Source organism: Kogia breviceps, chromosome 3 (genome assembly GCF_026419965.1).
Source record: "Kogia breviceps isolate mKogBre1 chromosome 3, mKogBre1 haplotype 1, whole genome shotgun sequence".
Lineage (NCBI taxonomy): Eukaryota > Metazoa > Chordata > Mammalia > Artiodactyla > Physeteridae > Kogia > Kogia breviceps.
The window spans coordinates 58,109,862-58,122,125 of NC_081312.1; the positions used below are offsets into that span (position 1 = coordinate 58,109,862).

The 12,264-nt window shown below is 35.4% G+C and overlaps 1 protein-coding gene across 13 annotated transcripts in view; it reads right to left on the reverse strand.

Moving 5' to 3' along the window:
- The window catches only part of LRFN5 (leucine rich repeat and fibronectin type III domain containing 5), a 264,529-nt gene that overhangs the window by 14,357 nt on the left and 237,908 nt on the right, over positions 1-12,264 (reverse strand). For 12 of the 13 annotated variants that reach the window (XM_059057076.2, XM_067028516.1, XM_067028518.1 and 9 more), the window contains one exon: positions 721-2,125. In XM_059057076.2, the coding sequence (XP_058913059.1) occupies positions 721-2,105 (1,385 nt within the window). In that variant the 5' untranslated portion in view covers positions 2,106-2,125. Of the gene's footprint in view, positions 1-208; positions 301-720; positions 2,126-12,264 lie in introns of those variants that run through there. The other variant, XM_067028523.1, reaches the window with a different exon arrangement.

The window sequence follows — 12,264 nt, forward strand, 5'->3', positions numbered from 1 at the left end:
AACTCCACTGATACTTTCACTGCTCAAAATACTTATAAACTTTTTCTTTGGAACTGTCTTAAGAACCAGTGTATAAGAGACAACACACACACACATAACTCAATCACTCAAAAAATCAGTCTCATTATTTTATAGTTACATCCTATTTTTGACCAAAAATGGCAATACCCATTTGATCACCCACCTTATTCACAAGACTTGGCTCCAAATGGCTTTTGCTTGTTTCCAAAATTCAAATTCACCCTCAAAAGACGAAGATTTGCCACCACTGAGGATATTCAAAATAGTATGACGAAGGTTCTAAAGATAATTCCAAAAATGCTTTGAGCAATGGCAGCATTATTGGGATAATAGTATAGCCTCCCAATGTGACTTCCTTGAAGGAAAGAACACTCATGTGGATGTGTAAGTTCTGGTATGTTTTTGAATTTTTAAGATAAATCAATCTTGTTCTCTGATAGTCACATCTCTTAGATGAGGGGAAAAAAGTAAGTAAGCATAATATTAAATATAAATTTGAACTCTCTGAAAATAACAGCATTCAAAATATTTCTCCACATGTATTCACCTTTCACAAGCCTTACATTATATATTTTAAAAAGTGGAGTACTTTCATTACAACACAGAGTAGCACTGATGATTGAAAAAAATCAGTAGTAGATTATCAAGTCCTACACTAAGATGCACTGCAAGTACAAAAATTTGCTTAATTTTTCTTACCTGTAAACAAGGGTGTCATCATAAGTACCATTGTACTGGATTTGAAACATACGTATTCCCGGGATATTTCTTTGAAAATTAAATTTAAGCAGTGCCGTAGATGATGTTGCTTCTGCCACCACAATTTTATCTTGACTGATTTTAGTATCACCATTACTAGTGCTTGCATTAGAACCTGACTTAGTAGAAGTTGAGATATCTGAAGAACCAGGATCAGGCTCATGGATATGGTTCGTACTGTTTAGTAAGTGAGGGAGCTTAATTATATGAAGATCCACCATTTGAGTTGCTTCCCCAGCAGGATTGGAAGCAATGCAGGTAAAAGCACCTGTATCCTTAATAGTTGTTATAAGAATGTCAAGTGTTCCATTATCATACACCAGAGATCTTGTTGCATTTGAAATAAGCTTCCCTTCAGGAGAAATCCAGTGAATTGCAGGTTCGGGGTCTCCCCTGGCTTTGCACCTCAGGGTTGCCCTCTGACCCTCCAGGACTCTCATCTCATGTGTATGACGAGTAATGAGAGGAGGCTCACACAAAAACTCTTCCTCAGGAATTGACCAAAAATAGCGGCCAGTTAAAAGCGCTGGGGAAGCACAGGTCTCCAGGTCATCTTCTCTGGACAGACGCCTCAACCACAGCAATTCACAGTTGCAATGCAAAGGGTTTCCACCAAAACTTAATGCAAAAGTAGATGGGCTTATGATTCCTGAGGTTGCTAGGACCTGAGCTCGCTGAAAGAGAGGGTCAGGTGGTAACTTCTGCAATTTATTTGATGTTACATCTAGCCGAGTCATCTTGTGCAAGTGGGAGAAAGTCCCCTTAGGAATGTTATCAATCATATTGTGATCCAAACTGAGGGTGTGCAAGCTAACCATCTTCTCAACAGCATCCCATGGTATTGTTTCTAAATTATTATAGGACAGATCCAGCTCCTCGAGGGCAAAGACATCATCAAATGCTGTAGAAGAAATTAAAGTCAGCTGATTGTTGTTCAGTATCAAATGATGGAGATTGGAAAGCCCACTGAACATATCATTTGTAATTTTAGTCAATCTGTTGCTATTCAAATGCAATGCCCTCAGATTCCGTAAGTCAGCAAAAGCATGAGGTGTAATAAAACTTATTGTATTCCTGGATAGAGTCAGGTCCACCAAGCTGGTCATATTGGCAAAATCTTTCCTTTTAATATTTGTAACAAAATTGTCTGCCAAACGCAGTTCCACAGTTCTTCTGTCAATGTTTGGTGGCACAAACAAAAGCCCTTTCTTGGCACAAAGGGTTGCAAGATTAGGAGACAAAATCTGACAGACACAACGCTTTGGACAGATCTGAGCTCTCACTGCTATGCCAATGAAAAACAGATAAAAAAGAAATTTTTCCATTGTAGATCAGTTTTAAGAGCCTGTAAGAGAAGACACAAAATATAGCGTTAACATCCAATCATTTGAGTAAATTTCATATTCCTACTAAAATAATCTTTTTTATGCAAATTAGAATACAGAAACAATTTATTCACTTGCTTATTTAACCAAATATAAAATATTAACTCTGTATTGTCTGTGCAGTAGACCCTAGGATAAAAAAACATATATACCACTCATGACCTCATGAGATTTAAAATCAACTGGTGAAAACAAAGAAGTCAACAGATTGTTATAATTCTGTCAATTAAGTGCTATTTTTGAAATATGTCCAGGGCACTCCCCGGGTTCACAAAAAAAGAGACATTCAGCCCAGACTGGAGGATGGAAACTCGGGAAAATTTCCACTAAATCCCCAAAAGACACCTTAGACATACTTAGAGATTTGCAAGTATTTCAATTTACTAGTCTGAGCATAAACAGAAAGAGACAATATTTGTATTTGTTAACCTTGTGGCAAGATACTTGAAAGTAATTAATTGTTAATTAAATTTTATTCATCTTTACAAACTATCTTGAAAATAGTACAACCTCCACATCCTAGCTGCAAATACAGGATCTTGTTCTCAAATATTAAAAAGGCTGAAAATTTACCACAAATGCTCTGAGCTCCTTAACTATTAGACTGTTTTATGTGATATAATGTGGATTTTTGAAGATAATTTATGGAAAGCAGTCATCAAAATACTTGACAGTGAGTCCAAGAAGATGTCATATTCCATTTTCCTTTTCTAAAAAAACTTAGTGCACTTATATTTATTCAAATTTATTTTTTAAAAACTTGACAGTTTCATTTCTGTCTTGATCTTAAGTATTTGCTCTTGAAAATAATCAAAAATAAAAATACTAACGCATACATGATTAAAATTCTCAAAAATACGTGTAATTTTAAACACCAAAAGGGAAAACAGCTGCAGAAAATCACTTAAATGTTTAATTGATGAAAATATGAAATACATAGTTATTCTAGAAATGATGCACCTAGTTTTCTAAATAAAACCTATTCTTATAGGTTTGATTTATTTTATGCCTATTTTATGTCATATTAAATATGGTTGTAATGAATAAGAACTGTCATTCTCAGCAAATGAAATAGTCTTACTCTTCTGTTCATGACAGAATAACTAGTACTTAGCCTTTCCATAATAAGCAAAATTTTAAAAAACAAACAAAAAAAAGAAACTGTACAAAAATATGTAAAATGTCTGTTTCAGACATTGGAGAAAAGGAAGCGGAGAACTGTGATCCTTGAAAAAGTGAATTTAAAAAAATGAACCCTATCATTGAGCCCTAGAGACACTTTCCAAACCACAGCACAAGGAGGGAAAACAAGGCAAAGCATGAAGAGTCTTATTCAATTGAAGATAACTGAGATCGGAGTGCAGAGTCTCAGGTGGCTTGACTTTATGGGGCAAAGTACCAGAAATGAGAGAGTTATCAAAAGAAAGAATGCTAGTAATCTCTGTACATAGAGACAGGACAATAGATACTAACTATACTGAAACACTGATGGGGAAAAAAGTGAACAAAAACTCAGTGACTTGTGGAAAAATATTAAAAAGTCAAACATACATATAATTGGAGTATTAGAAGAAAGCTGTAATGTAGAAATATATCTAAAGAAGTAAAAGCAACTTCTTTTTTTGTGATAAAAAAACCAACCCCCAAAATCCAAGCTCAAAGCAAGAAAAACCCACAAAGACACATCACAATCAAATTGAAGATAACCAAAGAAAGAGGAAAAATAATCATAAAAGCAGTCCCCAAAATAGGGCACATTACAAGAAGATATGGTGAACAAAATAAAAATAAAAATAACGTCTGACTCTTCACTGACTTTTCTTTGGAAATAAAGCAAGATGGAAGACAATGAGAAATCTCTTTAAAGAGCTTCCAGAAAAAGAAAGGCCTGCCAAACCGGATGGGGATTTATATATTCGTAAATGATGAAAGTAAAATAAAAACATTTTGAGAGAAACAAACTGAAATTTTCATTACCAGAAGAACTTGAATCTTTATAGATGCATAAAAAGCAACAGAAATGGTATATCTGTGGGCAGATATAAAATATTTCCTTGTGTTTTAATATGTTTATAAATAGTACTCTGGTGTGGATATAAACAGTTACAAAAAATATTCACACCCTAACAAATATGCTGGATAAGCTACACATTATATATTTTTATAAATAACAACATCATAATGTTGAAAATACAAATAAACTTAATGGAACTATATTCCAGATAATGGCAGTCCTTGATGAAAGGGAGGATATACAGAGGTGTCCCCCTTCTTCCCCCATCAACAGAAAAGTACATAGAAGAACCCACCTGGCATAAATTGGGGTGAGGAGAAACCAGCCTATCTTTTAACAAACTTTTAAAAAAATACCTTATTGTTTTAGAGCAGTATTAGATTTACAACAAAATTGAGAGGAAGGTACAGAGATTTCCCATATACCAACTGCTCCCACACATGCAGAGCCTCCGCTATTATCTACATCCCTTACCAAAGTGGTACATTTGTTACAGCGGATGAATCTACTTTGGCACATCATAATTACCTAAAGTTCATAGCTTACATTAGGGTTCACTCTTGGTATTATACATTCACTGGGTATGGATAAATATATAATGACATATATTCACCATTTTGGAATCATACAGAGTATTTTCACTGCCCCCCAAATCCTCTGTGCTCTACCTATTCATCTCTCCCCAGCCCTTCCCTGGCAATCACTGATCTTTTTACTGTCTCCATAGTTCTGTTTTTTCAAGAATGTCATAGAGATGGAATCATAGAGTATGTAGCTTTTTCAGATTGACTTCTTCCATTTAATATGTTTTTAAGGTTCCTCCATGTTTTTTCAAGGCTTTGTAGCTCATTTCTTTTTAGCACAGAATAATATTCCATTGTCTGGATATACCATGGTTTATCTACTTACCTACTGAAGGACATATTCGTTGCTCCCAAGTTTTGGCAATTATGAATAAAGCTGCAATACACATCTATGTACAGGCTTTTGTGTGGACATGTATTTTTTACTCCTTTGGGTAAATACCAAGGAATGCAATTGCTGGATTGTATGGTAAAACATGTTTAGTTTTCTAAAAATCCATCAGAATGGCTGCACCAGGAATGTGTGAGAGTTCCTGTTGTATCACTTCTTCTTTAGCACTTGGTGTCAGTGTTACAGATTTTGGCCATTCTAATAGATGTGTAGTAGCATTTCATTGTTTTAATTTGCATTTCCCTGGTGACATATGATGTGGGATATCTCTTCATATTTTATTTGCCATCTGTATATCTTTTTTTGGTGAGGTGTCTGTGAAGGTCTTTGACCCATTTTTAATCATTTTTAAAATTATTGAGTTTTAAGAGTTCTTTGTATATTTTGGATAACAGTCCTTTATCAGATTTGTCTTTTGCAAATCTGTTGTATGTAAAAAAGCACCACTATACCTGAGGTCATCTAGGTTTTCTCTTATGTCATCTTCTAGGAATTTTACAGTATTTTATTATTGTGGTTCAGTTCACCACAGCTTCAAATGCTTTGAGAGCATGGTTGGGAGTTTCCTATTCAGTAAGACATGAATCTTAGCACTAGAGTGGTTTTGGAGCTTTATAACTCTGTTTCCATCTTTTTTTGGTGGCCAAGGAGAACTCCTTGATCTTTAATTTCACCTCTGGATTTCTTTGCTTTGTGCTGTAAATGAGCTATCCTACAAGCTTTTCTCAACTCTTCAGTGCCATGCCAGGCATTCTGTGGTTGAAAGTCAGAAATACCTCTATGGGAGGGAAGGGACTGAACTATCCTTTCTCTCTCTTCCCTCCCCTTCTCACTCCCCCCCCCTCCTCTCTCTCATAGCTAAAACCCCTGCGTGACTTTTCCTTTCTGTTCTGCTTCTTATTCATTCTTCCAAACCTGAAAGTCTACATTGCCTGGAGGATTCATTTCAATTTTCCTTTCCTTCCTTAATTCTTCCTCAATTTTTTTCCTTATCTGAAAATGTAAAGTACCTAGGCAAATTGTCTCATAAAAATAGAAGGCAGAATGGTGGTTACCAGGGGCTGAGGGGTGGAGGATGTGGGGAGATGTTGTTTGAGGGTACAAACCTGCAACTAGTAGATAAATAAGTCCTGGAGATCTAATGCACAAGGTAGTGATTACAGACAACCATACTGTACTATAAACAACAAAGTTGCTAAGAGATTAGATCTTAATTATTCCCACTGCAAAAAAGAAATGAGAAGTACATGACACATAGGGGTGTTAGCTAATGCTACAGTGGTAATCATATTGCTATATATAAATGTATCAAGTCAACACATTTTTACACCTTAAACTTACATGTGTTATATGACAATTATATCTCAATTAAAAAATATTTTGAAGTCCTAGCCTCAAATACTCGTGAATGTGAGACTATTGGATAGGTTTTTTGCAGATTACCAAGTTAAAGTGAGGTGACTCATGTAGACCCTAACCCAATATGATTGTGTCTTTTTTTTTTTTTTTTGATTGTGTCCTTATAAACAGAGAAAATTTGGACACAAGGACAGACATGCACAGAGGGAAGACAATGTGAAGCACAATAAGAACATCATCTATAATTCAAAGAACTCCAAAGGCTGCTAGAATCTAAGAGAAAAGAATAGAACAGATTCTCCCTCATAGCCTTTAAAAGGAACCAAGTATGACAGACACCTTGATTTCAGACTTCTAGCTTCCACAATTGTGGGACAGTAAATTTCTGTTAAAGCTACCCTGTTTGTGGTACTTTGTTATGGCAGCTCTAGCAAATGAATACAACTCTAAAAACCATTTCCTGTAACAGAAGAATTTTGGATATAAACCAATACACATTGTAAGCTTCCAAGTACACCTGACCGTTAAAACAACACAGGGGTTAAGGGCACCGACCCTTTGCATAGTCAAAAATTTGCGTATAACTTATACTTGGCCTTCTGTATCTGCAGTTCCTCTACATCTGTGGTTCTGCATCCTCGGATTCAACCAACTGTGAACCGTGTAGTACTGTAGTAAGTATTTATTGAAAAAAAGTCTGTATATAAGTGGACCCGCACAGTTCAAACCCTTGTTGTTCAAGGGTCAACTGTATACATGTATTTAGAACAGGAAAAGCTAATGCATAGTGATAGAAATCAAATCTATTGATTATGGTTGCCTGGTTGGAGGATGGTATATTGACTGGGGAAGAGTACAAAAGGATTGGGTGGGGAGGGTCATGGAAATATTCTATATCTTATTTGTAATAGTAGTATACATTCATCAGAATTTATTGGCTATACACTTGAAATTCATGCATTTTATTTATGGTAAGTTTTCCTCAACAGAGTTGGTTAAGCTTAAAAGAGGAAATATGGGTTTTCTATTATGTTTCCAAACATTGGTTTCAAAGGAAGAAGAATTTATAAAATGACAAGTTATTGGTAATCAGAACTTAGTCATAAATATTTTAGAAACACATATTTTCTTAGCTCTGTCATATATCTTCAAAGATGTGTTTCTATTCCAACCCAAATTATGTGCCCTATTTCATAATCTGATTTACTTCCTCAGGTAACATACACACTGCCTGATGTAATATCATCTCACTGCTGATAGGGTCATTTACTAAGTAGCATTAAGTTTGGAATAAAATGGGTACCACTTCCTTAACTCTGTGTTTATTTATTTATTTATTTATTTATTATTATTATTTTTGTGGTACGCGGGCCTCTCACTGTTGTTGCCTCTCCCATTGTGGAGCACAGGCTCCGGAAGCACAGGCTCAGCGGCCATGGCTCACGGGCCTAGGCACTCGCGGCATGTGGGATCCTCCTGGACTGGGGCACGAACCCGTGTCTCCTGCATCGGCAGGCGGACTCCCAAACACTGCGCCACCAGGGGAGCCCTCTGTGTTTATTTTTGAAGTGAGATCTGTAAGTAATAACAGAATCATATGAATTGTGATCAATGAGCATTCCCATGTTATCTTAGGACAAGGTGGAAATTTCAAAGTTTGTAAAAAATAGGAGATAGGAATCACATAAAGAAGCAGAGTTTCACTTCCTACAAGTTCAAAAACTAATCGTTGGGCTTCCAAAGAGCCATGACCGCTGAGCCTGCACGTCCAGAGCCTGTGCTCCGCAACCAGAGAGGCCACAACAGTGAGAGACCTGTGTACCACAAAAAAAAAAAAAAAAAAAACCTAACAAAAAAACCTAATCCTTGACATATTTTTTTAGATTAATATAATACCACTTGAAGAAAATGAATGTGACTGGAAGAGTGGAGTAGTTGTCAGTTTTGCTGGAATTCATAATTTAAACATTTATAAAGACCATTGGATGGACCTAGAGACTGTCATACAGATTGAAGTAAGTCAGAAAGAGAAAAACAAATATCATATATTAATGCATATATGTGGAATCTAGAAAAATGGTACAGATGAACAAGTTTGCAAGGCAGAAATAGAGACACAGATGTAGAGAACTAACATATGGACACCAAGGGGGGAAAGGGGAGGATGGGATGATTGGGAGATTGGGATTGACCTATATAAGTAATATGTATAAAATAGATAACTAATAAGAACCTGCTGTATAAAAAATTAAATTTAATTTAAAAAACCATAAAGACCATCAAACACAGTATCCTCATTTTTCTTTTGTATATATATATATATATATATATATATATATATATACACACACACACATATATATATATATTCTTTTTTGGTTCTTTTCCGTTATAGGTTATTACAAGATATTGAGTATAGACACTATCCTCATTCTTATCTAGTTAAGTGAAACTGTTTTAAAACATGATTCATCTGTTGCTTTATTAAATAGTTAAATGCAAACAACAAAGATCCCTTTTTTTGTTTGTTTGTTTCGTTTGTTTGTTTTGTTTTTGTGGTACGCGGGCCTCTCACTGCTGTGGCCTCTCCTGTTGCGGAGCACAGGCTCTGGACACGCAGGCTCAGCGGTCATGGCTCACGGGCCCAGCTGCTCTGCGGCATGTGCGATCTTCCAGGACCGGGGCACAAACGCGTGTCCCCTGCATTGGCAGGCGGATTCTCAACCACTGCACCACCAGGGAAGCCCAAAAATCCCTTTTTAATAATAATATTTGAGGGGGGCTATAACTCAGTAAATAGTCATACAGTTGCAGCTCTTTAGATAATATTTACACACCTCTACATTATATGTTCTCTCAATCTAGTTCCTCTCAGACACAAAGTGGCACATTTACAGACAAAGAAGTGTCTATCACACACAAACTGGAAAATCATTTTCCAGTACTGCATCCTTCTTTTAGCCCATGGCTATTACACAACATATGCTCAAGAGAATCAGTATTTATTTGGCAACTAGAACAGGATATAAAAGCAAATTTAGATCTTACATCCAACTGAGAATATAATCTATTCTCTGCAGAAACCAGTATGGTACCAATTTATATGTTGAGATAAAGGAAAGTTATCTGGCTCCTCAGGAGCTGCATTGCCATCTTTCAGCAAAACTCTACTAATTCAATTAGTGCCCCTCTGCCCAGGCTAATGCCTGGGAACAGATGCTGATGCCTGCTGACACTGATGAGTTGTTTTAGGATGTGTCAAAATAGTTACATTATGGCAAAGGATATTTCACAATGTAGTTTAGATAATGAAACACATTTGATACTCTTTTCAAATATTTTAGGTTTTCCCCCTAATTTTTATTCTAGAATGACTATGAATGATAATATTATAACTCCATTCTCTGCTAAAACATGTACTGAGGATATTGCAATTGAACCTGTTAAATTCAGGCCTAAAAATATGACAAATATAATCTAGAACAATAATCCTTTGGTCTTTGATTATAATATTTGCTAGCAAAATTCCTAAGCACACTGAACATAATAAATTTTTAAGATTCACTCACACATCCATTCACTCATTCTTTAAATTAAGTTCAGCAAGATTTATTTAGCTTCTGTACCATCTACAAGGTGCTTTGCTAGAATCTAACAGGCTTAGAAGGCTGGGATCTGATTAGACAAATACATTCACAATTAGTATAATAAAAAGCAGACTGTAAAATATTTTAATTTACCATACATTTTGATATTTATATTTACACAATTCAAATGGGTCTATGAGTTAATAAAGCATCCTGTAATTTTTGTTCTCAACATGTATATATATACATATATGTATTTTTAACTCATCATGTCATATGTTTATATAAACACTTATTATTTACACTAATGGACAAGAGGCCAGTTACTTAGACAAACCAAATTAAAAAAGAATAATAGTTACCATTCACAGAGCACAAATAAACATGAAGGAAGTAATGGTCTTTTTATTTTATAGGTAAGGAAACAAGATTGAGATGCTAATAAATGATAATTAAACCAGATTACTAAATGGAATGTTTGCCATACTCCATTTAACTAGTAGATGTGCAAATATTTCATCACTTCTCTGCTTTTAAAATTAAGGTGAATGCTACATAGAGAAATGTTTTGTTTCTTTTATAAATTTTTTAATATTAATTTTGTTAGCTTACATTAGAAAGCTAAAATGGACTTGTTATGCAATGTACTGATCATACCAAATCTCATTTAATCCTTGCACAACTCCATATAAAGCAGTTATCTTTCTTCCCATTTTATATGATGAAATAAAATTTAAGAAACTTAAGTAATCCCCTCAAGGTCATATAGAAAGTAAACAAAAAGGTAGCTTTAAGATGGAGATACTTTTACATCCAAAACCCATACTCCTTCTAGGATAAAATGATGTTTATTTATATTACTTATATTGTGTTTTCCAGATTATGCAGCACTTGGACATAAAGGGTTATTAATTCCAACAATGATTCCTAAAGTTCTTCAAGTGACTTACTTCCTTTCCTGGTCTCTTTCATAATCAAATTACATTTATAAGGTGCTGGCAGATTACCATGGTGAAGATGTAAGAGCATATTGGATGACAACCCAAATGACACATTTAACCAGTCATTCATTTTTCTTTGGTGTGTCCAGATATGACTGAAGTTACCCAAATACTTAAGTCTGTAATGCTAAGTATTCTTTTAAGAATATAAATTCTACATCAGAAAGGACAGTGACTTCTGTGTATAATGAAGTCTCAGTATTCTCCCAGTGAAGTGGGTTGAGTTGTCCCTTTTTTTGCCCATTTAGGAGTCTGCCTGCAGAGACTCTATAATGTCACTGACTGTCCATGAATCCTGAGAGGAAATACTACCAGTAACTCTGAAGGAGAATGTATTCTCTCTTGCAGACAAGCCTGGGGAGAGAAAGCAGCCTAGAACAGGCCAGTGCTAAGAGGCTGTGAAGGTTTACAAAAATGCCAGAACAGCAGCAGTTTAGAGTTGAGTAAGTTGGCACAGGTGACAAGTGGTTTCCTAAAATGAACTGATTGTAAGCATTCCTTATGGATGTTCAGATATAACTGTGAAGGGGAAGGGGGGATGTGTGTATAAAAATGCAAAATAATTTATATTTAAAACTTGCACTAATTAAGACAGTAGTGCCTATAAGGGACAAGTACAGGTATAATTTATCTGGGGAGTGGATAGTTATTTGTTTCACAGAAAATCTGATAACCTACTTTGTGTGTGAATGGTGAGTACCCCAAGGCATGGATATTAAAGGGGCAATGAAGCAAAGGATATATACCCAGGAGTGGTATTGCTGGGTCATATGGTAGCTCTATTTTCAGTTTTTTGAGAAACCTCCATACTATTATCCACAGTGGCTGCACCAATTTACAGTCCCACCAACAGTGTAAGAGGGTTTTCTTTTCTCCACATCCTCACCAACATTTGTTATTTGTGGTCTTTTTGGTGACAGTCATACTGATCAGTGTGAGGTGATATCTCACTGTCATTTTGATTTGCATTTCTCTGATCATTAATGATGTTGAGCATCTTTCCATGTTCCTGTTGGCCATCTGTATGTCTTTTTTGGAAAAATGTCTATTCAGGTCTTCTGCCCATTTTTAATAGGGTTGTTTGTTTTTTTGATGTTGAGTTGTATGAGCTGTTTATATATTTTGGGTATTAAACTCTTATCAGTCATATCATTTGCAGATTA